This window comes from Embiotoca jacksoni, unplaced genomic scaffold (genome assembly GCF_022577435.1).
Source record: "Embiotoca jacksoni isolate LCO1_2020_lvr unplaced genomic scaffold, fEmbJac1.0.p SCAF_4, whole genome shotgun sequence".
Taxonomy (NCBI): domain Eukaryota; kingdom Metazoa; phylum Chordata; class Actinopteri; family Embiotocidae; genus Embiotoca; species Embiotoca jacksoni.
The window spans coordinates 14,847,014-14,872,320 of record NW_027185392.1 but is presented as its reverse complement, the minus strand read 5'-3'; the positions used below and the strand labels follow the sequence as shown (position 1 = coordinate 14,872,320).

General features: G+C 41.2%; 2 protein-coding genes across 8 annotated transcripts in view; one reads left to right on the top strand and one right to left on the bottom strand.

The window, feature by feature from the left end:
- The window catches only part of lrba (LPS-responsive vesicle trafficking, beach and anchor containing), a 189,042-nt gene extending 176,178 nt beyond the window's left edge, over positions 1-12,864 (top strand). For 3 of the 4 annotated variants that reach the window (XM_069166598.1, XM_069166596.1, XM_069166597.1), the window contains 5 exons: positions 398-565; positions 5,965-6,066; positions 6,621-6,817; positions 10,213-10,364; positions 11,466-12,864. In XM_069166598.1, coding sequence (XP_069022699.1) covers positions 398-565; positions 5,965-6,066; positions 6,621-6,817; positions 10,213-10,364; positions 11,466-11,556 — 710 coding nt within the window. In that variant the 3' untranslated portion in view covers positions 11,557-12,864. The remainder of the gene's footprint in view (positions 1-397; positions 566-5,964; positions 6,067-6,620; positions 6,818-10,212; positions 10,365-11,465) is intronic. The other variant, XM_069166599.1, reaches the window with a different exon arrangement.
- Positions 12,865-12,959: 95 nt separating this feature from the next.
- Positions 12,960-25,307, bottom strand: part of dclk2a (doublecortin-like kinase 2a) — a 41,569-nt gene continuing 29,221 nt past the window's right edge. For 2 of the 4 annotated variants that reach the window (XM_069166791.1, XM_069166790.1), the window contains exons 7-17: positions 23,519-23,606; positions 23,272-23,380; positions 21,935-21,992; positions 21,403-21,522; positions 21,162-21,308; positions 20,950-21,083; positions 20,612-20,689; positions 19,866-19,962; positions 18,969-19,049; positions 18,743-18,856; positions 12,960-15,884 (exon numbers count right to left, since the gene is read on the bottom strand). In XM_069166791.1, coding sequence (XP_069022892.1) covers positions 15,111-15,884; positions 18,743-18,856; positions 18,969-19,049; positions 19,866-19,962; positions 20,612-20,689; positions 20,950-21,083; positions 21,162-21,308; positions 21,403-21,522; positions 21,935-21,992; positions 23,272-23,380; positions 23,519-23,606 — 1,800 coding nt within the window. In that variant the 3' untranslated portion in view covers positions 12,960-15,110. Of the gene's footprint in view, positions 15,885-17,960; positions 18,054-18,742; positions 18,857-18,949; positions 19,050-19,865; positions 19,963-20,611; positions 20,690-20,949; positions 21,084-21,161; positions 21,309-21,402; positions 21,523-21,934; positions 21,993-23,271; positions 23,381-23,518; positions 23,607-25,307 lie in introns of those variants that run through there. The other 2 variants (XM_069166792.1, XM_069166793.1) reach the window with 2 other exon arrangements.

Here is a 25,307-nt window from a genome sequence, read left to right as displayed (position 1 = left end):
GACAGTGGAGCTGTGGTCTGGAAATCTGACAGCAATTAGCCTCTTTATATATACACATGGAGTGCACTGCATGTGCACAGTCGCACACACAAAGTTGGAACAAATATTTATTCTTGTCTGGGAATTAGTAGGAGTCTGATCTTGTGTGGATCGACTAGCCGAGCAGACAGATGATCAACAAACACATGGTGGGAAGTTCAAAGAACGACAACTCACAATAAATTCATACTCAGTTTGTGTTATTGAACTGCAATATAACATTATGTGCTACAACCATATCGCCTGTATTATTCAATTGTTTTCAGCTATTTATAAGTACGTTGTTCATTTCTTGTTTACGATCGAATGAATATTGATTCCTAAGTACGCGCTTGTGTATTTGTTTGTGCTTTTGCAGGCAAACTGACTCAGATAGTGTTTGGGCATCGGGATGTGGTGACGTGTCTGGCCCGCTCCGAGTCGTACATCGGAGGAGACTGCTACGTCCTGTCCGGATCCAGAGATGCCACCCTGCTGCTGTGGTACTGGAATGGAAAGCACAGCAGCATTGGAGAGAGCCCAGGCAGTAAGTACACTGGTGAACCAGCCCAATATGTCACACGCACACACACACGCACACACGGGTATTCTCTGAGTGCTCCCTCTCGCAGACAGTTGTGACTGTGTGATTTACGGCCTCCCTCTGTAAAGTAACAACTAGTTTCGTCTGACCAGGCCGGGCCTCCTGCATACAGATTGGATTTCGCAGCACTGTCGCACCAGGAACAGCTTTTGATAATGTGTTTGAGATTTTGTGCATTTCTGTGAGGCCAGATATTGTGTGTGTGTGTGTGTGTGTGTGTGTGTGTGTGTGTGTGTGTGTGTGTGTGTGTGTGTGTGTGTGTGTGTGAGAGAGAGAGAGAGAGAATCTGTCTTTAATGTGAGTGAAAGTGAGGGCCACTTAGAGACGTTAAATGTGATGTTGGGGGTCGCCGGCCAGCACATGAAAGTTCACCACCATCCGAGGGCCACGGGGTCACGCTAGTCGATAAAAGTGAAAAATGTCTTGGGGGCCCCCCTTACGTTACCATAACATATGGCATTAGCCATGATCAAAGCATTGCGCACACATTGCTCAGTCCTTGGCCTCCTCGGTGCTAATTTGGTCAGCTTAGATTGGCGTACATGTTGTTAAGTGATCTATTACAAATGGGATGAAATTTATGACAAATTGTGATTTGGTTAATAAGCCACATTGGGTTTTGAAATGGGGGACAGAGCGGCAGAGATGATTGTCACTCAGTTCATACACAGATATGAGATTTTAGAATCGACATTTTTTTTTTTCTTATTAATTCCATTACATTCATAATAATTTATAAACTTTTGAAGAAGGATAGTTTTGTGAGTTTAAAATAAAACAGAAATGAAAATAAACTCTGTTTTTACATGTTTTATTTAAAATTTTAATCACTATCACAGCCTAGAAATTGTTGTTTGCTGCATCACTGGGAATGTTTACAACAAGTGACAAATAATTGCATCATACAATGCATCACAACTTAAGTCTGACAAATTAACTGCGTATTTTCCAAAAATAAACTCATTTTTAATTATTTATGGATTTGTTTTTAACATGCCAGATATGTTATTATGTTTTCATTCTTGTGCTGTACATGTACTTGTAAGCATGTGTGCGTGCGCGTGCGTGCGTGTGCGTGTCATTGTAACCTCAGTCGGCTCAGTGCCGGTTACCAAGCTGAAGCTAGAGGAGCAGACAAAGCAGTCGTCATCTCAACCCCTCACCACCACAATATGATGCTCCATTGCCCCAGACCGCAGGAGGCTCTCCCTCCCAGACATGAAGTCCTGCTGCACGCACACACACTTCACAAAATACATACACACAGCACACTTTTCTTTATTCCTCTTCCAAACATTCAAACACTTTAAGTCTGCTCGTACACTTGAATGAGAGCACATGCAAAGATGCACACACACTCACTCTCACACACACACTCACTCACTCTCACACACACACACACACACACACACACACACACACACACACACACACACACACACACATATACATACATACACACATGCATTCCTTTTCATGCGTAATGTTCTGCGGACATCCCGCACACTTCATAAGCTTGACACAAATGCATCTGAATGGCTGATATGCACATGTACACGCTGACCTGTGCACACTTGGTTCCTCCTGCAGACACTTTGTTGTTCACAGCAGGAGATTTCACAGACACTGCTGCCATCTGCCGGCCACATAGTAGAAACCAGCTGAGTGGGGCATTCATTTAGTCATTATATATCTGTTGTTTTAAATAGACTGAACTCTGAAATAATTTTTTGTTGCTAAAGAATAAACTATCTTTGACATTTTTTTAAAATTGGATGTTACTGGTGTAAGGTTGTCTAGTGTGCAAATTTTAACACCAATATATCTATCTTAAATGAATAAAAAAAACAGTCAAATACTGGTTTATTAGGTACACATAGTTAAAACTAATAAAGTCTAATGGAACAATTCTGCCACAGTTCCTAACTTTTTGAAGGTTCAAGTATTAACAGTAATTGATTATTATTGTTTAAAACACCACAAATATATTTTTGTTGCATACTGATAAAAATGATCACAAATGATCTATTTGGTGATGTTAGCTCTGCCTTCCATTCACTCCATGGCACACTTGTCAAATTATTTGATTGCCTTTTATAAAACAGGTTATGGTCACAGGAGTACAACGAGGCTGCGTGAGTTCACATGTCCTTTTCACACTCTACACAAATTAATTTAGCAGCAGCCAGCTAATAATAATTACATCATCAAATTCTCCATTGATACGATTGTATTAAGCCTGCTGCATAGTTATGACCTCCCCTCCGTGTGTCAGAGGGACTTCAGGGGCTGGTGTCATAGCGGCCACTTCATTTTAAATGTAAACAAACCGAAAGAGATATTTGACCCTGGTGAGGCGAGGGACTGTGAGCCTGTGATCACTGGAGGCAGTGAAATTGTATTTGAGGTATTTAAGGACACACACACACTAACAGTAAGCAAAACTGATGTGTCAACACTGAGAACCTTCTGTCTGCTTGATACAATACCGTCGCAGTCAACAGTAGGGCGGAAAAAGAAATGAAAATGAAAAAGAGAGTTGCCCATCCCTCCATTTTACTTGAGAGAATTCAAACACACACAAAACTGGAGGACCATTGCATATTAGTATTCTGAGTATAGATTGTTACCTCCTGGAGGACGTTAAATAGACAGTAAAGGTCTCGAGCTGTACTTTTCCCCCAAAACCTCCATTAGACTCTTCTACCAATAATAACGAATGAATTTTAAATCAAATCACCTGTTTATTTAAATCACGTGATTAATGTTAAATAGTAACTGACGAGGAATGCAATACTGTTTAACTTGTTTTATGTAGATATTTAATTTAATTATGGATAATTTTTTACATCCAGTTTTCCATTTTATTGTTTAATTCTTGTAAATATCTCTACGACTTAGATGTGTGTGTTTCCTGTGTACTATGGGCACAGTCATGCTGTGTGTCTTGTTATGCACATATTCAGATTATCTGTATGTGCAGCACTTGTGCCCAATACCTATTTCTCCTCCGGGACAATAAAGAATATCTCATCTGAAACTACAGCCAACAAAATGACCTTATAGTTGAATCGATCTCTGCTAAACATAAACTGAACATCATATCCTTTATGAACACAGGATTTCTTGCATGGTTGTTGTGTTAGACCGTATCAGTTTTAGTTTGGTATATCTAATTAGCTGGACACTGAGTGTATGCTTGTGTTCAGTAACACTTTAATTGAATCTTTCAATTCATTCATTCAAACCCAAATTCTTTCTCATTCCTTATCACGCCTGTTGAGGTTTAGAAACCAGGAATTGACAACTTAGAGCAACAATACACGCGTACAGTTGTGTCTGCATCACTTCAGAGGACATTACACTGACTTAACATTCATTTCCTGGAGGCTAACCCTAACAATAACTACTACTATAACTACTGTAACTACTTACCCAACCACAGCTCTTACCTTCATTTTGAACCTTAAAGTTTTTCGTGCTAAAATCTCATTGTCTGCATTATCTGAATTATTATTTTTTTTATATCCACAATTTGGCTGTTTGAAAAGATGTGTCCCCACACCATGGGTAGTATGAACACACACACACACACACACACACACACACACACACACACACACACACACACACACACACATCCCTTCTCCACACTGACACACACAGACAGTTGATACCTTCCTCTACGTCGCAGCTGTTGTCATATACAGGTATAAGATTGTGGTCAGATGTGGCTCTAATTTAAACCAAACGGCAGGTAGAGGCTCGAAATGTTAACTGATACATCAGTATATCAACTTCATTGATCTTCACTACAACATCCAACATCAAGCTTGAACTCGCCGGCTTGTAGGTCATATGTTTGCTTTTAGCGACATTGAGGCTGTTAACCAGTTAACGGAATGAAATGTAGATGTTTAAGCTGCTGCTCTGCTGTAACCAAAGTTTGGGCAGCTGGTACACGTTCGTAAAGTGGACGGGACAGCTGGATGTAAGGAAATAAAACAAAAAACTGCCATTAAAAATGTGACAAACTCAAACAAATATTTTATAAATCTTCCAAGTACATCAACATGCATGCCTGCTGAAGGTCTCTTCCATAATAATCCATTTATTGATTTAAGTATTACCTTGTTATCTGTAATATTCTCCGTGCCATACACATGGATTTGATTGTTTTATTGATTTAAAACACTACTGATATTCAGCTCGCCCTCTTGTTTGCCTTTTTTACAAGAGAGTAAAGTGAGCTGTACGGTCTGTGGAGAGTCTCTCTGCTAAATCAAATTAAAGTTTAACAGTAGCTGTGGCTTTTATGAAAAAGAATCTGTCTTATTAGTCAACCTGTATCGAGTTTAATGTCATCTAATTAAATTAGAGAGAAAAACTACATTAAGTCAGGAAGACACTTCTCTTTCAATAGCACTTAAAATTGTTGCAGTATATTGAAAATAATATGATATCACTGGCATTTACTGTAAGGAATTTTTAATATTGGAAGGTATTTTACTTAAATCACATCACTGAGCTATTTAATGATGTACATATTTCCGAGTGTTACTGCCATGGTCGTCCTCTTGAGCTGAACTTGACCTCCAACAGAAAAAAGATGGGGTCAGCAAAGATAAGACTGCTCTCTGAGCAGTGAACCACTACTGAACCATAAAGACACACACTGATTCGCACCGCAGCATTCCAACTAAAACTTTGATAGTTTTACCAGATTTTTTTAATACAGCATCTGTCTGCAGTTAATGAATTTACATTTGTTGAAATGTAATAACGCAGAAAACTCGTGTGTGTGTGTGTGTGTGTGTGTGTGTGTGTGTGTGTGTGTGTGTGTGTGTCACAGACAGAGAAGACGGATGGAGAAGTAACAGGCGATTTTGTTTTGTCGCTCGCCCTGACAGTTCAAACCAAAACAAAATCACACAAACTTCAAGATTTGGACCGTAGCGCTCTCTCGTTCCCTCTGGCGCTCTCTCTCTGCGTCTAATGCAGAAACATCTGGATCCAGTGAAGGAAGTCAGGGGAAGAAGGTTTTAAACATAGGAGGAGGCCATGGTGACAAGTGCTGCAGAGGGAGAGCGAATGAGGGAGGGGAGAAATGTGTGCGCAAGACAACAAGTTGCAGTTCACACAGTATACATGCATTTAAAATATAATTAAAAAAAACACTCTCTAAGCTGAAATAATTTAACACCAGTCTGGCATTTTTTTTTTGGTTTTCATTTCTTTCTAAGCTGTTCAGGGGGGGATTTTTTTTTTGCTCTGCTCCCTCTAGTGACCAAAAAGCGGTACTTTGTAAGTGATATACACAATTGTTTTGTGTTTTCTCCCAGCAGTGTTTACCACACCAAGGGCCATCCTTACAGGCCATGACTGTGAGGTGACTTGTGCAAGTGTGTGTGCTGAGCTGGGCCTCGTCATCAGTGGCAGCAAAGGTGAGACTGCTTTTCTCTCTAAACATGTCCACAATGTTACAAACATATGCCGTTATTAGTTTGAACACTACAAACAGACAAAGGACAAATGGTTTGCATATAATCCGAGGTAGGCACTAAAGAAAGTATATCTATACAGTTAAAATCATAATATAATATGCAATAAACATAAAATTGTCTAAAATCTGAGCTTGTAAGGGCGTCCCTAATTAAATGACCAAAGAGTGTATAACATTGTGTATATTCTAACCATAAAGAAAAGTTGAATGTACACACTGTACAATGCACATATATATATATATATATATATATATGTGAATACATGAGTTATTTTGTGAGTCCCAATAATAATAGTGGGACACATTTTCAAATAACTCAGGGAAAAAAATATTATCATAAGTATTATGTTTGAGTGTGAGTGTGTATAACTGCACCAATAAATATTACACAAAAATAAAAAAAATAAAAAATTTAAAATGAAAATGTTTAACTTGTTAAACATGAATTAAACCTCAAACTCAACATGCCTAACTTGTTGTCTCCGGTGTGTGCAGAGGGTCCTTGTCTGATCCATTCCATGAATGGGGACCTGCTGCGGACCCTGGAGGGCCCAGAGCGCTGCCTGCGGCCCCGCCTCATCCAGTCCTCCACCGAGGGACACTGCATGATCTACTATGACAAGGGACTGTTTTGTCTCTTCAGTGTCAATGGCAAACTGATGGGACACATGGAAGTGGAGGACAGCATTAAGGTAAGGAGGTGTCGATTTCTGCACGAGGGCACATAATGAGAGCTGCTTGCACATGTATGTCTGCACCCCATCAGTGTGGAGTCCCCGCACTGATTAAAGGCTAGGTTTCAGGTTGAGATCTGAGTAAGGTAAAGGTCGGCGTGCCCGGGGACAAACTACAGCTTCACATCTCTCTCTCTCTATTTCACCCACATACACCCGACGAAATGGTTCTTTTGATCCAGAGCTCTGTTGTCAGGTCAAATTGCGGCAGTGGAGAACATTCCAGAGCAGTGGTCAGTCCTGGACACCGGCACCATTAACTACCCTCCAGCGCAGGACGGTACATTCCCCATTTCCCACATTTCCTCCCTTGTGGCCGGAGTGACACAAGATAGTGGCTACTACCTTTGGTTTCCCGACCCGTTGTTTCCGGTTTGGCCTGGGAAATGTAAGCCAGCTCTGACAGACAGCCACACGCCTGGTTCCTATTAAGAAACTCCTTGTGCCCGGACTCCTAACCTGCCAACACAAAGCCACAAATATACTGAAATAGTGATTGAGCGCATTACCGTGACTGCATAAGTAGTTTACTTTCAAGGTTTCTGAGTACTTTATTGTGTCTTTAAGGGAAACTAACGATGTTTCAGATACTGGTTGAGCTTTTCCCAGAGTTCCCTCTAAAGATGAAACTTGGGAACAGTGCAGGCTACTGCCTGCCTTGTCAGCTCTGCTCTGCTGTTGTAAATTCCAGCTATGTCAGATGGCATTAAGAAAATCCTAACATCTTGGAGTGAGTCTGAGAGAGCCTGGAACCCCCTCCCACTTCACCACTGTAGCTCCACCCTCCTGCTCTGAGACTCCAACAGTATTTAGTGCACTGGTGTACATACCAGAATCAATCTTCTTAGCCCTAGGAGCCTCAGCACAGTAGGACTCCAGGATAAATAAGTGTTTGTCCTGGCCTGCAGTGTACACTCAGAGAGAGAGAGAGTAGGACTGAGAATGTGTGCGCTGTGAATTTATAGGGGTCTGGAGTCAGAGGTTAGATGACAGGCTAACAGTCGGCATCTTAGTCTAATAGCAGAATCGGGTGACAGAAGCCATGCTGAATGGATTACATTCTTTTAAGTACTAGTATAACTCAGGCAGTGTAACCACTCCAGCAGTTTTTTCACTGCCTGCGTCCGTGTAACAGGGGGATTAACAGCACCATAAATTCAATTTTTTTTTTTTTTTTTTTTACCTTCTCCAGCCCCAAGAATCCACCCACTGTTCCCCGAGAGAAGTAGGAAATATGGGCATTAAAAGTGCATGTGTTTCTGCTGGAGTCATTTTTTAGTCATCCGAGCCCAGGTAGCCATCTTAGCCCCCACAGAGCCATCGGCCATCTTGTTTGACCGCCCCAGTGGCAGAGGACTGATTTATAATGTCTGTCTGCAGCCTCCTACCTGGCCAGGCTGACATGTCTGCCAGCTCTCCTGCCTCCTGCTGCGCTCCAGTAAGGTCATGCACTCTGCTAGTAGATACACAAGTACATTAATACAGCACAGGAACTGGTAAATACTTCAAAATAGATGAATATTGCGAAGTAATGTCTGGCTTTGACAGACGGTTAAATCAAGCTGTTCTAAAGAAAAACATTTTTTTTTTTTTTTTAAATCAAATTATCATCTTTATTAAGAAATGGAACCTTTTGTAGTGACAAACCTCGAGAATGATCGCCCAAATCTGCAGTTTGACTCGGCTGCTCTGAGCATTTTAGCTTCATTCATCTCATTGTTTTGGTTTTCATAGCTTGTGACTGTTATAATTGAGGCTGCACAAGGCAGCTTTATTTCAGCAGAGAAGCTCTGATGAACACTCTGGTCACTGTGGCGTCTGACAGTTGACAGAAAAAGCTATTTGCCTTGGAGTCGTTTTGATGCCAAACCCTAGTGGCCCTCAGTGGTATCGCAGCTTATGGCATTTCTGCATTGGCCTGTTTTTTTTTTTTTTTTTTTTTTCAAAACTGGAGGCCACCTCCACCTTTAAATACTGTCAATAGTTGGTGTCCAATCAAATGCATTTATATTAACTTTTTTTTTTTTTAATTTTCAACCAAAGGTGGCCATTTTCTACTCGGTACACTGAGACATACATTTTTTCCCATGTACTATAATTCATCTGAAGTGCATTGATCATGACTGGCTCAAATGAGCATTGTCATTATCACTGTTGTCAGATTAACTTTGAATGTTGATACGCCAGACAATGACTGTACTCACAAAGCAGACCCACAGCACACAAATCAAACCAGCGCTGCACTCAGTCATGCTCCATTCCCAGCCATCTTGGATGATGATCTAACGTGGCAATTAGGCTGGAGTGACTCTCGTGGCCTCCCGCCAGAGTGCGAGCGCACCACAGTGTGACCACTTTGTATCCCTCTCTGTGTGCGAGCGCCTTCACATGCGAGTTTGGGCCTGAAAGTGCGTGCATGAAAAGAATGAGAAACAGAGCTCATTCAACTCGGTGTGGAAATTGCACTAAAGTTATTTTTATACAAAACATTTGCTTAATTTAAGCTACAGTTTTCCCTCCGTCTGATCTACGCTGTGCTGCTTCTCTTGAAGGTTTATTTATGTTTTCCTTCCCAAACCAAGTCCCTGAAAATGACTTGTTCCAGCTTTAAGTTTCATTTTTACATTTAATGTGATCCTGATTCAACACACATGCCGCTGCTGACTGAAGTGAATCACGGCAAAGCGGCCGCAGCTGAAGGACGTCGGACTCTGGTGTCACGGAACCACAAACGACAAAAGCTCTGAATTAGCGTCATTTGCTGCTTTTAGAACTTACATTCTGCCTCGTCATTTCATCAGCTACGCTTTCCTGCTGATTGATGCTCCTGACTGTTTCAGTTTCGGCTTCCACTCTGCACTGTGCCCATAATAGACTCCAGCACATGACTTGATTTGTGTACATCTGATTCCCGGGGGAGCCATTCAGCTGCTACAGTTTGCAGGAAAAGCAGATGAGACGAGTAAATCTCAGAGCCTCACTGTGGGGAGCCATCTTTGTTGCGAGTCGGGGTCTGTGTACAGAAAGCCCCAAAGGATGGCAGCGCTGACCTGGGATCTTTTGTCAGATCACACGACCTCGCAGTATGAGCTTTACTTTGACAGTAGAGATAAACTGGTCCCAGATCACCAGGCATATTCAGAGACAATTTATGCATGTGGTTCTATGTTGAAGAGCTTTGCTGCCATGTTTTTCTTCTTTCTTTTTTTTTTAGCACCGAAGTAGCTGTACTATTAGAAAACGACACCCAACTCTGAAATCTCTTCTAATGTTAATAAGCTTTAATGAACGCAACATCTTTTGGAGCTCGTTAAAAAGTTAAATAATGAACGCTTTCTGTTTGTCTTTGGCAGGCCATGCTGCTCAGTCGTGACGGCCAGTACCTGCTGACAGGTGGTGATGGAGGTGTAGTGTCTGTCTGGCAGGTCCACGACCTCAAACAGCTGTTCACCTACCCGGGCTGTGACGCAGGAATCCGCTCCATGGCCATGTCGCATGACCAAAGGTAACGAGCACACACACACACAGAAACACTTCCATAAAAATTGCCTGCAACCGGCGGTGGAAGAAGTATTCTGATCCTTTACTGAAATAGATGTTGCAATGCTGAAATAAAAGAATTATGATATTATTATTAAATATGAAAAATAAAAAAGTAATTACTGATATTAGGAAGAACAAAAACATGTTATCAAGTGGTGACAAAGATATGTGATGGTGGCAGGATATTTTACACTTTAACGATAAACTTTATTGTCAAAAAAGACCCTGACACATTGAACTGAAACAGTGAACTTGGGAATGTGATAATTATTATTAACTTTAAATAACAAATACAAATAGAACCATTTCTAAACTACCCCAATCATTTCTTTCTGCATTATTTTCAAGTTTCATGTAGGCCAAGATATACACCAATATGTGAAAGGCCAATAGCAGCCGATAAAATCGACCAATCCGATAAATCCTATTCTTTTTTTTAGTAAAAGTACAGAAGTGTTCCTGCACTTAAAGCGAGATGATTTATTGTGACTTTTAATTAACTAGATAACACAATATTCCTTTTACAAATAAAGATTTAATTCAAAAGCAATTAAACATCCTGTTGCTCAGGTCAGTACACTCAGGGTTTTTGCTGCTAAAGCCTTATTTGGTGGCTAATAAATAATTTTAGCAAACATTAGACAGCTGTTTCTGTCTAACTGACATAATTGAGGTTTCAAATTATGACTCATCTTTTTTTCTGCTGTTACCATTTACTGTCATTCTGCAGTAAATGGTGAATACTGTGGCTGGTACTGAGAAAAAGTTACATACAGTACTCCTCATTACACAGGTCACACTATATATTTTATAATTCCATGGATGATGTAAGAATATGTAAGTAGCATTTTAATATTGTGGCTGATCAAGCCAATGGAAGTACAGTATTTCATACAATATATTCTTCTGAGATGATCATACATTTCTGAAATATAGTGGGGTAAAAATGACAGTTGTTCCCTCTAGAATGCAGAAAAGAGAACACATTAGGTAGACTTGAATATTCAAGTTCACAGCTAATTAAAATAAAACTCCTCCTGATGTTCTTCTTAACTCCCCTCAGGTGCATCATCACCGGCATGGCATCTGGAAGTATCGTCCTCTTCTACAATGACTTCAACAGGTGGCATCACGAGTACCAGACCCGGTACTGAGGTGAAACCAGCAGACTGACTAAACAGAAAAACTCCAAATGGTTGCAAGTGTGAACTCTTATCAAAGGCACTATTCTGTCTCTGTCCTGATATCCTGAATGTATCTCACTGAAAGAAGAAAAAAAATACACATGTCCTGTTATAGTAAAAGAATCAAACTATTTTTAAAAAGGGCATTGCTATATTTTGTAGATCAGATAGTAAATTTTCATATAAATCTTGGGGTGGGGGTTATGTTATTAAATCTATTTTTAGCTGTAAGAGTCTATTTTCATCTCCTCCAGAAAAAAAAAAAAAAGAAAAAAAAAAAAGAGGGATTTGTGGGGAGTTAGTGAGAACCTTTTCTCTTGATCCAAATATTTGTGTACTTTAGGGTGAATGATTTTTTTTTTTCTGTAGGTGTGTGTATGTGGGGAATAATTATTAAGCTATCATTCACTCTAACATGCTTTTTCCTGTTTTGGCAACACAGCAGGTAGATATGAAATGTTTGAATAAATAATAAATGTACTGGATAGAAGGAGAAATGAAGAGGGATATAAATATCTATATATAATGTTTAAATGTAGTCCTCCATATTTAAGATTGCTCTTCCCTCTGTACCTCTGTGCTTGCTAAAAGATTGCGTTTTCTGTGCATGGCTCACCACTCATATAAAACATATCAGTGCAGATTTCTCGCATCATTATTTAATACTTCAAAACACAAAACTTCCCTGCATCAGTGACGTTGAAAATCTGTGAAGGAGTCGAAACTTTACATTTCTTTCCTAACTGACTGAAGATGAAAGTAGGGAATCATTTTTTTGTTTCTAAAATAGGAACCTTGATTTTAATGTCTGATGGATAAAGTGAAGGTTTGAGATTCTAATTTTTTACATGAATAAATACAAATCGTGTGTCATGACATACCATACCTAGTGTCTAAACCAGCGTAGCACCTTCAAAGTCCTCTTCGAGTCTAGTCTCCAAAGCAGCTAAGAGCAAAGTGAGATGTACAATGAAAGGAAGGACTTTCCCGTTTGTCTTTTCGCTCCCATCAGTCGAAATCACGGAATGAGTGATGGTGTTCAGCATGGAAATGCTAATGACACATATTCCTTCGGTCCTGTGTTAAAACAAGTGTCCAGTTGTATCGTTGATTTTCAGGAAACATTCCTTTCTTTAAAGTTTGTGCTTTGATGTGGTTTGAATCTCCAGTTATACGGGAACTACTTTTATCTATCTACCAATATTTTTTTTTTTGCAATCATTTTGGAGTGTTTTGTGTGCCGAGTTCTGACAATAAAATTGAATTTTATAACTTGAACTCTTCTTGGTGTATTTGTCATCAGGCATCACCAAGAGTGCACAGCACCCTCTGGTGGTCAACCTCTGCTCACACACATTCCCCACAAACAAATATTGATTTGAAGTCTTTATTGCATTTACAGTTTTTTTTGCTGAACTATTCCAAAATAGTGGGACATTAAAAGCAGCCGCTCTATGCCTAAGGAAAAAAAACATTAATCCAGTTTGACATATGTGATCTAGCTCTTTAAACTGTCTTTTCATACACATTTTCCCTTTACAAACAGCTATGATAAAGCATTTGTAAATCTAGTTCGATTACATTTACATAGGAGAAACTAAATGACATTGTGTACCAACTTGACTTTGTGTATGAGAGGGTTTCGTCTCGGGGAGAAAGGAAGAGGGAGAGGACTCGTGCAGCGGGAAGTCCTGAAGAGGTGAAGAGGCTAATGAACCACTGGAGGAGGGAGTTCAAACGAGGACAAATCACTTTTAAATTGATATGATTCGGAATGCGGGATATCGTTTGTCAGCCAAGCTGGTTTGGATAAAGGCATCATTAAACTATGAGCTGTAAGCCAGTGATCAGGTACAAACCTGTCACTGTGACAAAACAATTTTTCTTATAAATCCAACAAACCAAAAACCTGAAGTGAACACTGAAGGGACAGTGTTGACGAGTTTCACGCTGCCAACAAGAGTACAGCGTTATCAGGACAAAATTACACCAACTGGTAAACGTGTCATCTCTGTGCGATGCTTTAGTCGTAGCTGTGTTCAATTTGGATTTGATAAATTACAGTTCATGAAAAGCAAATCTGGTGTTTGGTTTTAATGTCTGTTGGATCTGTTTCCTCTGTTTTTATGTACAGCAGCTCTGACTGCTCAAACGCACATGGAAATACAAACCTTCAAGTTTCAGGTGGACAGCTTGGGTTCATCACACTGTGTACAGACACTGTGAGGACACCAAATAATACAAACATTCAGGGTGCGACTGGAAGTGAAAGCATGACGGTCATTCAGTGGGTGAACAAAATAATCTGCTGTACCTAATGGGCTTTTATAATTTACAAAGACTGCCTAATTGATTAAAAAAAAAAAAAAACATGTTTTTCCCACTTACATCAGGTGGTTTCTAGACATGCAAAGAGTTTTAGGTTCATTTGCGCAGATTTTTAAAACAATTTTTTTTTATTGCAGCTACTGAAACATAACAGCAGTATGTTCAAGTCCATAAACCACTTGTGGAGATGTTCCCCAAGGGTCACCAGATAAATCTGAAGTGGTTGGCAGAAGATGAAGAACAGGATAGAAGAGCTGAAGAGCACATTAACGCTACACACGTTTTTTTTTTTTTGGTCATGTTTTCTTTTTCCCTTTGTTGAAAAAAAAAAGTATTTAAGTTAAATAATCCGAGCCTCTGATCAAAATGGTAACCACGGATAAACATGCGCATTTTATTGTGAAGGATCACAAACTATGAAGTTTGGGAACTACTAAACCAGAGCTAACTAATTAAATATCTTGTAATTTGAGTGGACATACCCTACAACATGCATGTGGATAATATTCACCACTTTTACATTATTTCAAAAAGCAGAAACACAGAAGTAGAGCTGAAACTGTTTAAAAAAGCTGATTCATTTGATAAATTAAATGGACATTACTGTTATTTTGCTCACCCACTGTGACAGTAACACTCAGGAAATTGTAAATTAGCTGTTACCATCCAGATGGCTACACTACAGGCAGCTAGTCTAGTAAATTCAGAGTGTTGGTATGCAGATATATTTGTATTATGGACATACACTTCTGTCCCTCTGCTAAAACAACAAGAGTTCACAATAAGATCTGTTTGCTCTGAACAACTATTTACAAAAGGGCCACCGGCAGTCAACATGGGACACTAAATAAGAGAAAGAATTCACATTAATGTGATACAGTAATGCATGACTTCAAAAGACAAAACCACTCAGAACAGTGATATTAAGTTAATTCCCTTTCTCCACTAATAAATAAAGACAAATACAGACAATCGACAAGACTCCTCAGAAAACGCCTCGTATCCTCCGTCTCGTGACGAGTGGGATAAGAATGAGAAGACGTGGATGTGGCAGTCACTGGCTCAGTTTACAGGTAATAATAAATGCTTAATCTGGTGGGTTTTTTTTAGCCTCCTCGTGACGTGCTTTCTCCTCTGTACGTGGAAAGGGAGGGAGGAGGGGGGGGTGAGACTGGCTGCTGAAATAGACAAACCATTTAGATTTTCTCCACAAGTTCTTCAAGGCCGGGAGAAGGAGGGCCATCGGGAGAGGGCGGGGTTGTGGATCTGGGAGGTGTAGAGGGAGGAGAGGGGAACAGGGTTGGATGGATGGGGGAGGGCGTGGAGGGTTCTTGTTTTGTCGGGAAAGAGAGCGGGAAGAACACGACAGGTTGGATGGGGGAGACGGGGCGGGGGGACGCTTGTTTCGTGGGAGAGAAAGACTGGGATGCTGCTGGTTCGGTGGGAGAAGGGGCATTTTGGGCCGGTTTGATCAGAGGTGATGGGGAAGGACGGGAGACGGGCGCGCCGGTAAACAGAGCGGGGGGACGAGAAGGCGTGGGATGCTCCAAAGATGAGCAGGGAGCAGCTGAGGGTGACGTCGGTGACGTTTCTACTTCAGGAGGGGAGGAAACGGGCAAAGGAGCTTCGGCAGTGGGGGAAGGGGAGAACTGAAGCGAACTTATAGGACCACAGGGAGGCAGATCGAGCGTAGCAGCTAACGGGTGGCTGTCGTATGGCGAGTGAGAGCAGGGAGATCTAGAGGTGGGTGTAGCATCCGGCTCAGCAGCCGCTTCAGTCTTGGTGGGTGAAGCCAGCTTGTCAGATTTTGGTACTTTGGCACATGGTGCCCGTTTGGTTGGAGAAGCTGGTTCGTCTGGGAGAGCAGATGGGACTTTGTCTCCAGCCAGTAATGGTGGACACGGCACTGTTTGTGGCCCTGGACAACAACGAGCGGTGAGCTGAAGGGTCTCCTTATCTAGCACCGTATTCTGGCAAAACAAACAGACAAACCATCAGCTTGATACTCACACTATGTATCTATTAACATCAATCAGAACACAGAGAGAGAGAAGAATAGATATTGTGGGTCAATCTACACTGAATTGAGGACACCTCAGTCATTTAGCATCATTAATCCTTGTGTGTTGTCCTATGGATAATAGTCTAGCTGGGATTTAATCTTTTTATTCCTAAAATCATTAACTACTGACCCAATTTTGTATTTTTTTTTTTTTTTAGTGAGCTCTATGAAGTAACAACACGTGATGAAACACACTAATGGAAATGGACAAAAAATAACTGAAAGATGGTTCAACAAAAGGACAGTATGCCACGAGAAGGCATGTCAGATCGTCAAGTGCTACTCTGCAGAGAAAGGGCAAATGAGAAAGGGAACGTTTACTTTGCCAGTCGACAGATGAATAAATTGTTATTTTGTATGAACGAGAACTGAATAACGTCCTTGTGACTGGCAGACAAAAACAACAACAAAAAAAGTAAACGCAACGTTGCTCGTTTGCCCTTTTTGCTGAATCTCAGCAGCAGAAGAGACGAGGCGGAGCGTTAAGTGTTAGTACATACCATTGCCTTGGAGCTAATTCAGAGGGACCAAATGCAGGGGGTGGAGGAGAAGCAAAAAGGGACAGAGACTCGTCTTACTCACAGCTTCACAAAATAAAAATCAACACAACAAGCATGGCGGCCAGTGGACAGTTGTTCCAGCTCAGTGCTGCTCTGGTATTTCAGGTCATTAAAACATATTTCAAACCAAGTGTTTGTGTGTTTTTAGAGGCCTGAGTTGGAACAAAATGTTAAAGACTCTATAAAGGACTAATTCAGGCAGAAACACATGTCAGTGAGTGCTGAGCCATATTTACATACCACTCAGTGGATTGAAGGGGTGGTTTTAAATTTAAATGGTTTTTTTTAGATACCCTGCTTTTAAAGGACAAGTCTGGCATTATTCTGTATTTTTTTTATTGTCAACAAATCCCGTAAGATGACTAAAAAAAACACAAACGACGAACTATCGTCTGGTTAGCAAGATTCATTGTTGTCCAGAAACTATTAAAAACACACCAGTGAGCCACATTGCAGCGCTGATGGTATGTTCATTTATTATCATAAATGTGGACGCTGTAGTTTATGTTGAATCAATCCCATATAAACTAATGCTGTAAATAATCCATATTGCACCAAATATTTATTACTGCCTGGTTGCGACAAAAAAATAAATAACAGTTGCACCGGTTGTTCCTGTTTGCAGTACTGTTTGTAACCGTTTAATAAATAATTGAGCACTTTTAAAAAGCTGTCTGTCTGTCTGGATTTGTGGACAACAAATAAAATACATAACAACCTGGGCTTATTCTTTAAAATGCGCAGAGGAATCTGAAATCCAAGGAAATGAAGCCAGTTTGCATCCATCTCTGCAAATTTGGACAAATCAAGTGCCAGCACAGTTCTTCATCTTCTCCTCAAGATGGCGCCAGAGTATTGTAAATTTCAGAAGACTGCTAAGCAATCCATCATCACAGGATTTGAGACTTTTAACAGTACGTTTGGAATTAGATCATTAATAACTAAATAAATACAGAGAAGGACGCAAATCACACCAGTGTTGCATTAGCTCGCGTTAGCAGCGTACACATGCTATTAAAACCCTCAATGACAACACGATCAAACAATACATCCTAGGAAAAACGGTGTTAATCACATCCCAACACAAATGGAGGAAGATGTGAGTGAAGGAGCAGAGTGACGAGTGTTTGTGAGGTCCACGTCAGTTGAGAGCAGTTAGTGAGAGCAGTTAGTGCAGCTGGCGGCCTAAGAAGAGGAGCAGGAGGCCTGAGATGAAACAGGAAGGAAGGAAGGGGAAGGGAGGGTGAGGAGTGGGAGGCGGGAGTTATTAAGGAGGAAGAGGGCGAGCGGAAAGGCGATGGCTGGAGAGGAAGGAGTTAGGAGGAGGGCGGGGGGAGAGGAGGGGTATAAAGTGTGTACCCGGCTCTCAGCTCCAGGCGTCCCCTTTAGTCCTGGGTCAGGTGAGGGAGGGGTGAGGATGAGGGAGGAGGAAGAGAATGGAGAGAAGGAGGAGGAGGAGGAGGAGGAGGAGGAGGAGGAGGAGGAGCCGAGGTCAAGGCCAGCATTCACACCTCGAACTGTCAAATGAGATTTACAACAAGGTGAGGCTCTTTGCATCAAATCAAATTTCTAATCAAAGACCCCCCCCCCCCCTCCCTCTCCCCCGACGACCCCCCCCCCCCCCCCCCCCCATAGGCTGATGGGCGGTGTGACCTCACGAGACGAGGAGAGGAAGTCAAACTGTACAACTGGAAATGAGGCTTGAAACAGACAGAATGGAAGGACGTGACAGCTACAGGAATGAAGGCTTTCCTTTATCCCTTCTCTAAAATCCCGTCTGACATGCAGAAGAAGTTGTTTACAACGTGTCATTAATGTCTTCTTGGACGATGATGAGGCCAGATACTCCTGGCCAAGTGATTTAGTGGGCGTAAGATTGATATCAAGTAAAATAGAAGGAGCCCGATCTTCAGTATTTGGGTCAAACGTTTACAGTCACGCTGTAAATGTTTGGAAAAGGGCCTGACATGTTCATACCACTGCAGGCATCTCGCCAGTTCTGACTAAAGTCATGTCAAAACCTCAACGCTGCAGATATGTGAGGTCACTGACAAGTTCATTTCATGAAGGTCAGAAGATTTTAGCTCTAAAAAAGTGCCGCAGTCAATGTAAGAAAGCTCGGTAGAAATATTCCAAACACACAGATAGAATCATGAATTGTTCACATGTTGGTTTTGTTGGATTTTTTTTTTTCTCAGGTGCTTACCATGATGACCGACACCCCAGCTGTGGTGTTGTTGTGCTTTGGCGTTGTGTTAAAGTGCGTCTTCAGTTTACCTGTCACCTCCATCTTCATATTGTTCTCCGTGATCGCGTCGTCCTGTGTCCGCAAACACAAACAGGAATCCGTGTTAATTCGCAAAAGTGACGCTGCACTTCAGGTTTGTGTTCACGCATACATGCAAATACACACAAACGGCGTCAAAGACTACCGTGACCCATGCGTGCGAGAGGACGTCTCGTGCCGTGTATCGAGCCTCGACGTTGACCTGCAGCATCTTTCCGATCAACTCCTGCAAAAAAAAACAAAAAAAAAACAACAACAACAACACACTTTTCGTTTGGTTCAGCATTCAATTGAAATGTCTTTTAAATTTAACATGCACAGTTTTTGTGGGACATAAAGTTAGCGTGTAATCAATATAATGCAGTCCAGTACGTCATCATCACCCGGTGCGAACACAATAATAAATAGATGAAATAGAATCAGCACTTCTCTGACTGACTGAACTGAAAATGTTTACGTTACATTTATGGCAGAGCTTATGTATTAGATCGCTCTTCATATTTTGAATAAAAAAAAAAAATATGACTGTACCTCACAGTATCTACAGATGATGAACATATTTGTACACGGGTATTCACAAAATCGTGTACACAGATGGTCTCTAGATAAATTCACCCACTCAGTATGCACATTGTTTCACGCTGCAGCGTCGAAAGCTGTGCACTCGTCTGCAATGACGGGACCACTGACATAGAGGTGGGTTTAATTAGCAGTTTGGTCTTGCACGCTGAGAGCGGCCTGTCACCTCAATACATGACATTAATTTAGAGGGCTGGAGGGGTTTCTGTGTCCTTTAAGCAGACAGTAGTCATTACAGGAGTGTGAAGCATGTGGGTTTACATGGTGTGTGTTTAAACTGTAACATTTGGAGACCCTTTTTCAGACTTTTTACAGCCACATCATCCAGTCAGCCTAAGAGTTAGGATTGGACCAGGCATTGGATAGTGTAATCCTCCGACAAAATGAATGGGATCAATAGACAGTAAATGAATCAAAAGTGACTTCAACAAATATTAATGTTGTGTGTGTCAGTGGTGCCAACCTTAGCTGAGTCAGTGATGTTGTCCCAGTAAGGACTCGGGAAGTCCAGCCGTCCCAGAAGGATCTGGTCGAACAGGTCCTCCTGCAGGTTATTCTCACTGTATTGAAAGGCACGCAGACACTCAGCAAAAATTCGAAATGCATGACTCAGCAGACGCGGCATACATCTAGATTATGAAAGAAACTGCACCGTCTGTACAGTACTGCACTTTGCATTATAATGAACAGCTTGTCCCGTAACCTTACCCTTCATTGTGTGGTTATTGTAATAACCATGAAGTGCTGTAGATTAAATATGGGTCACGTTGATAAAAGCCAAATGCCATCCACACAATGACTGCTGGATAACAATCCTAAACACAACAACTAATCTCACAAACAGTTCACTTATGTAGCACCGGATAATTGAGAGGTATGAAAATGAAAATGCCAAAAAAATATGACGATGATATAAGTCTGTTTAATATGTAAATCCCTCGCTGACATTTGATCATGATTGATTTAAACTGAAATCCCGTTGTCCCTACTTATCTATATCAGTAGTCATTTCAGCATGTTTTGATAACGCTGATGGCTTATTGCTGAAACGAGTCGGGGGTTTTTTGGCCAAATTAAATGGCAACATGGATCTGCGAGTGCCGGTATCGTGCTCTTTTTTAAAAAAAAAAAAAAAAAAACTGAAATCCACCATATTTGTTTGTTACAGGTTTAAACTGTGAGTTTTATTCAACAATATGAACTGAGCACCTTCTAAATGGAGGGAAGCCACACAGAAGGATGTAGGTGATGACACCTGCAGCCCAGATATCCACCTTCAGACCATAACTGTGGGAAGAGAGCAGAGAGATGGAGACAGAAAAGGTCAGGGAAGGATGTAACTAAATAATTTACATCAAACCATCTACATCACCCCAGTATTCCAAATACAGTTGATGACCGACCGGAAATAAAACCATAAACAACATTTCGACTAACGACAAGGTTTTCAATCTACCTTAATGACATTCATGTTACTCTATGACGAGCCCTTTCCCCAGTAATCCCAACACTGAAAACACCACATTCTGCCAAAACATCCATCTTACCCTGACTCAGAAATGATTTCTGGAGCCACGTATGTCGGAGTACCACACACAGTGTACAGGGGTCCCTCCACTACCGTGGCCAGGCCAAAGTCTCCAAGTTTTAATGACTTGGTGCCATCCGGGTACTCAAACACCTGAAATGAAGTATTCAGTTTGAATCCACGGAGCAGCTGGATTTGTAGAAAAATAAAAAGGTGTTTGTAAATGTATACCAGCAGGTTCTCCGGTTTAATGTCTCTGTGGACGATGTTCATGCTGTGCAGGTACTTCAGAGCCCCGGCGAGGTTGTAGACCATGATGCCGGCGTCTCTCTCTGTGTATTTGGCGGAGGAGGTGATGGCATCGAATAAATCTCCTCCCTGTGAAAACATCAGTGGAGTTTTTATGTAGCAAAGCAGACGCAGAGATGACGAGCGTGACGTGATATTAGCCCCCACGTAGCCAGCGTCGTACCTTGACCAGCTCCATGACCAAGTACAGTTCAGGGGGCGTGTCCACCTCCTCAATCAGCATGATGATGTTTGGGTGTTTCACCTTCCGCAGCACAGCAACTTCACTCTCTATGAGGTGCTCCTGGATACAAGCGCACACAAATAGTCCGTGTGAGCTACTGAACGCGCCGCAACACAGTATGTACACTCACCTATTATGCTAATAGAAAGCTGCTGCTTTGTTGATTGGATTTGAATTGGTGTCAAGAGTGTGGGACTTATTGTGCGCCCTTGTCTGCATGTGAAAGTGTGAAGATAATTTGAGTCAGGAGGTGAATAAATCATCACCAAAGATCAAAGATCCACATGTGATCCTGTGCTGTGTGTGTGTGGGTGTTAATAATGCACAGCGGAACACTAACACATGACTCTTCCTTCCTGGCGTGTGCAGATAGAACATATATGGCCCCGACAGACACGCTTACACAAAGAGAGAAATAGGAGGAGAGAGGACAAAAAAAAAAAAAAAAAAAAAAGAGAAAAGGAGGTGTAACCTTTCCACTACACTTGGCTTTGTCGATGATCTTCAGAGCGAACTCCTTCCCTGTGGACCTGAGCAGAAACAGTGCAATTAGGGCTAACAATAAATAGCTGCACTGACGCTGCAACAGTGTCTGTAATTCCAACCAAGTGCTCACAGGAGAGCCTCAGTTTTGGTGCGCGGGAGCTGTGCCACAGTTATTGGATAGCTGTACGAGCACAGTTTATAGAGCAAAGATACACAGCAGATACAGGCAACAAGAATCTGAGAACACATACTTCAATGGTAACACAACACGAGGATGGAGACTGGTGCTCAGAACTGGTTGAAAGTTTCCGAGTCATTTCCGAATCTGACCACACCCGACATCAGTGCGGCCGTAGCCCACGGGGATGGCTGCAGCAAGATGTGACATTAAACCACTGACCTTCAGCGTTAATTTAAATCCAACTTGGAGGTTTTCAGAATTTGTTTTAAATGCAAAAATGGTTGCCCAGCCACGCTGAACGGCGGACCAGTTAGCGACCGGCATCAGTGGTGAAATTGGGTTCTGGTTGGCACCAGGCTAACTGTGGAGCACTGTTTTGTTAAGCAGTAAAGGGTGATACACAAGCAGGGTGCTTGTATATCATCCTTTACTTCCACCGACACGAGAACTTAATGAAAACGCACATTCCTGTCAATAGTTTTCCTGACGAAGAAATGTAGCAATGCATGATGTTGTGTACAGTCCTGGTTGGTGTAAATAGATCTATTAATGGTTATAATGGGCATCAACGCTTTTCAAAGACATCTCACAGTCTCCATTTAAGACTATAAGCTTTGACCGAAAGCTCACACAACTAATAAACAGACCTTTGAGCTTAGATTATCTTGATCACGTCCACTGAAGTGGCTTTGTGAATGTTTTAGGATATTTTTCTGGGCCTCAAGGATACGTACAATATATTTTGGGTAAGAAACATAGGATGTAAACATAACCGATTGTTCACAAGAGTTTTCACAGGATACCTTTAACCACTGTCTATGAAGGTGTTTAAGATGAGAGCACACACTCACACCCACTTGACAGCCTCCCTCTTAGCATTATCTTCCCTGTCTGCCTGGGCAATGTGTTAACACAGAGATTAACAGGCTAATGAAGTGAAATCACTGCTGGCTTTAATCCATGGGATATTTCTGTCCCCACAATGCCCGTCACCAGCACTCAAACTCCTTGACTTGGCCCTGACCACACGTGATGCATATTTCATTAAGCTGTGTAAAAAGGGACACCGCTGTGCATTCACTGCAGACTGCTGCCAACTGTGCATTTAACATTTCCAGCCTGATTAAATGTGTATCACTTACCTCTCCACACACTCCTTCACCACAGCAAAGTTGCCGTCTCCAATTACCTTTCCAACCTTGTATTTTTCCAAGATGTTGGAGGCCGGCAAGTATCGATTCCCGTTAACTTCTGAAGAGAGATGGACGTTACAACGGGCAGGAGGCAGGTTTTGTTAGTTGATTAAACTATCTTTTGGCAGAAACTCAAAGTTCTCAGACTGAATTAAGGTACAACATGCTGTGCAAAATTACACAGAGGAGAATGTACCTTCTGGGCTCAGTTGATTGGTTTGCTCCTGGTGATTGTTCAACGAGCCGTTTACATTTGAGGGGGAGACGTGATGTGACGGAGGGACCTGCAGGATCCAACACGAAACAACGACAGAGATGAGCGCTCAGGCCTCATCAACACTCACACAAAACAAGCAGAGAAATTACCATGGCAACCTTAGCGCCACCAAAACATGCTGTGCATGGATGAAACAATGATCGTTTATTATTTTTGGGTCAGCTTTCAATGGCTTTGATTGGTGACATTTTCTCGCGTAGAAATGCTTTAGACTGCACAAACAGGACACATTACATAAATTAGAAAGCTATTCAGGAAATGTTAATCAATTTTATGTTCAATTGTTATTTATTCATAAAAATAGCTGTAAACTCAATCTGAATTTGTTTAAAAAAAAATTCTAGGATAACATACTCAATCAAGCATGTTGCTAACAAACGTAACATTTTTAAACTGTACCAAGCGCAGGTTAATCCAAAAATAAACATGAATATTCATCCAACAGTGAGGTAGGTCTAAAAAAAGGTTGCCCTTCAAAATGTACAAGGTGTCACAGGTACTGGAACCCACCTCCTCCATATCCACTCATCACTGCACATAAAACCGTCACAGCTCCGAATGAATGATTCATTGGTTAATGTCATTTCTGCAGAGCGCAGCAATGGATATTTTCAGCATTTTATGGCTCCTTTTCTTTCTTTTTTTTAAATGTCAGCATTTATGCAGCATGTCATGCAGCGTGACACCTGCAGTAAAATCAGACAAGTGATCTTTTCCATTATGTACAGTAGTGCTTTTGTCCCTTACTGCAACATAATGTACATTACCTTACTGTAAGGATCTATTATTTAGTCTAAAAGGGTAGCCCTCTAGGATCACAGTGGTAGGTGGGACAGCTTCAAGGTTCTCGTTATGGCTAGATACATAAAAAAAAGCTTTTTCCTCTGATAAATGACTTTATCTGACTGTCTGAGGGTGAAGGAGTGAGCTCAGACTGTGTCATTAGTATCCTTGCGCTTCCTCATTTTTTTTTTTTTTTTAATAATCTTTACCAGTGAATTTAGAAGTTGTCAGTGAATCATACAAACGTAACATCTTGCTAAATTAATGTGGATGGAAAAGTCTTTGACTGGGCTTACAGAGCAATGGTGCAACAGTGGAGAAGGCTTGCCAGCTGGCTGGATCATTCTGAAAATGTAGTGTGGGACTTATACAAAGCTTACAGATGACTCCATCAATAAATCAGATTAGAACTTCAAACTCAACCAAAAATACATTGTCGAGCTACAACATGGGAGTAGGTCATACATGACTGTCAGCCAGTGACTTGATAACTTCATTTGACATAGATTTATTTCTTTTCATGGTAAGTAGGTCGTGCAATCTTGCCTCATCCCGTCCTTTCGAGAAGACCCTTAATGGCACTAACTTGTCTCAGTTTGAAACCTGGGGTCTCTGATGGGGCAAACCTGCACTGAAACCAATGGATTCACACCAATCCACTAATTAACAGTATGTTAATACTTCAAGAAACAATAAAGCAGAAAAATGGATGACAGAAGACTATATGGTAAAACATATGGCTGTAAACAATGTACGTCACATTAACTGGAGAAAAAAAAAAAATCAGCTTTTTTTTTTTATGAAAAAGGAAATGCATTCAACATGTTTGTTAGGCCTAAATAATACACATAAAATATGTTGATGAAAAATTCTGAATGTAAACAGAACCTTTAATTAGTAATAAACTTCATAATAAACCTTTAAT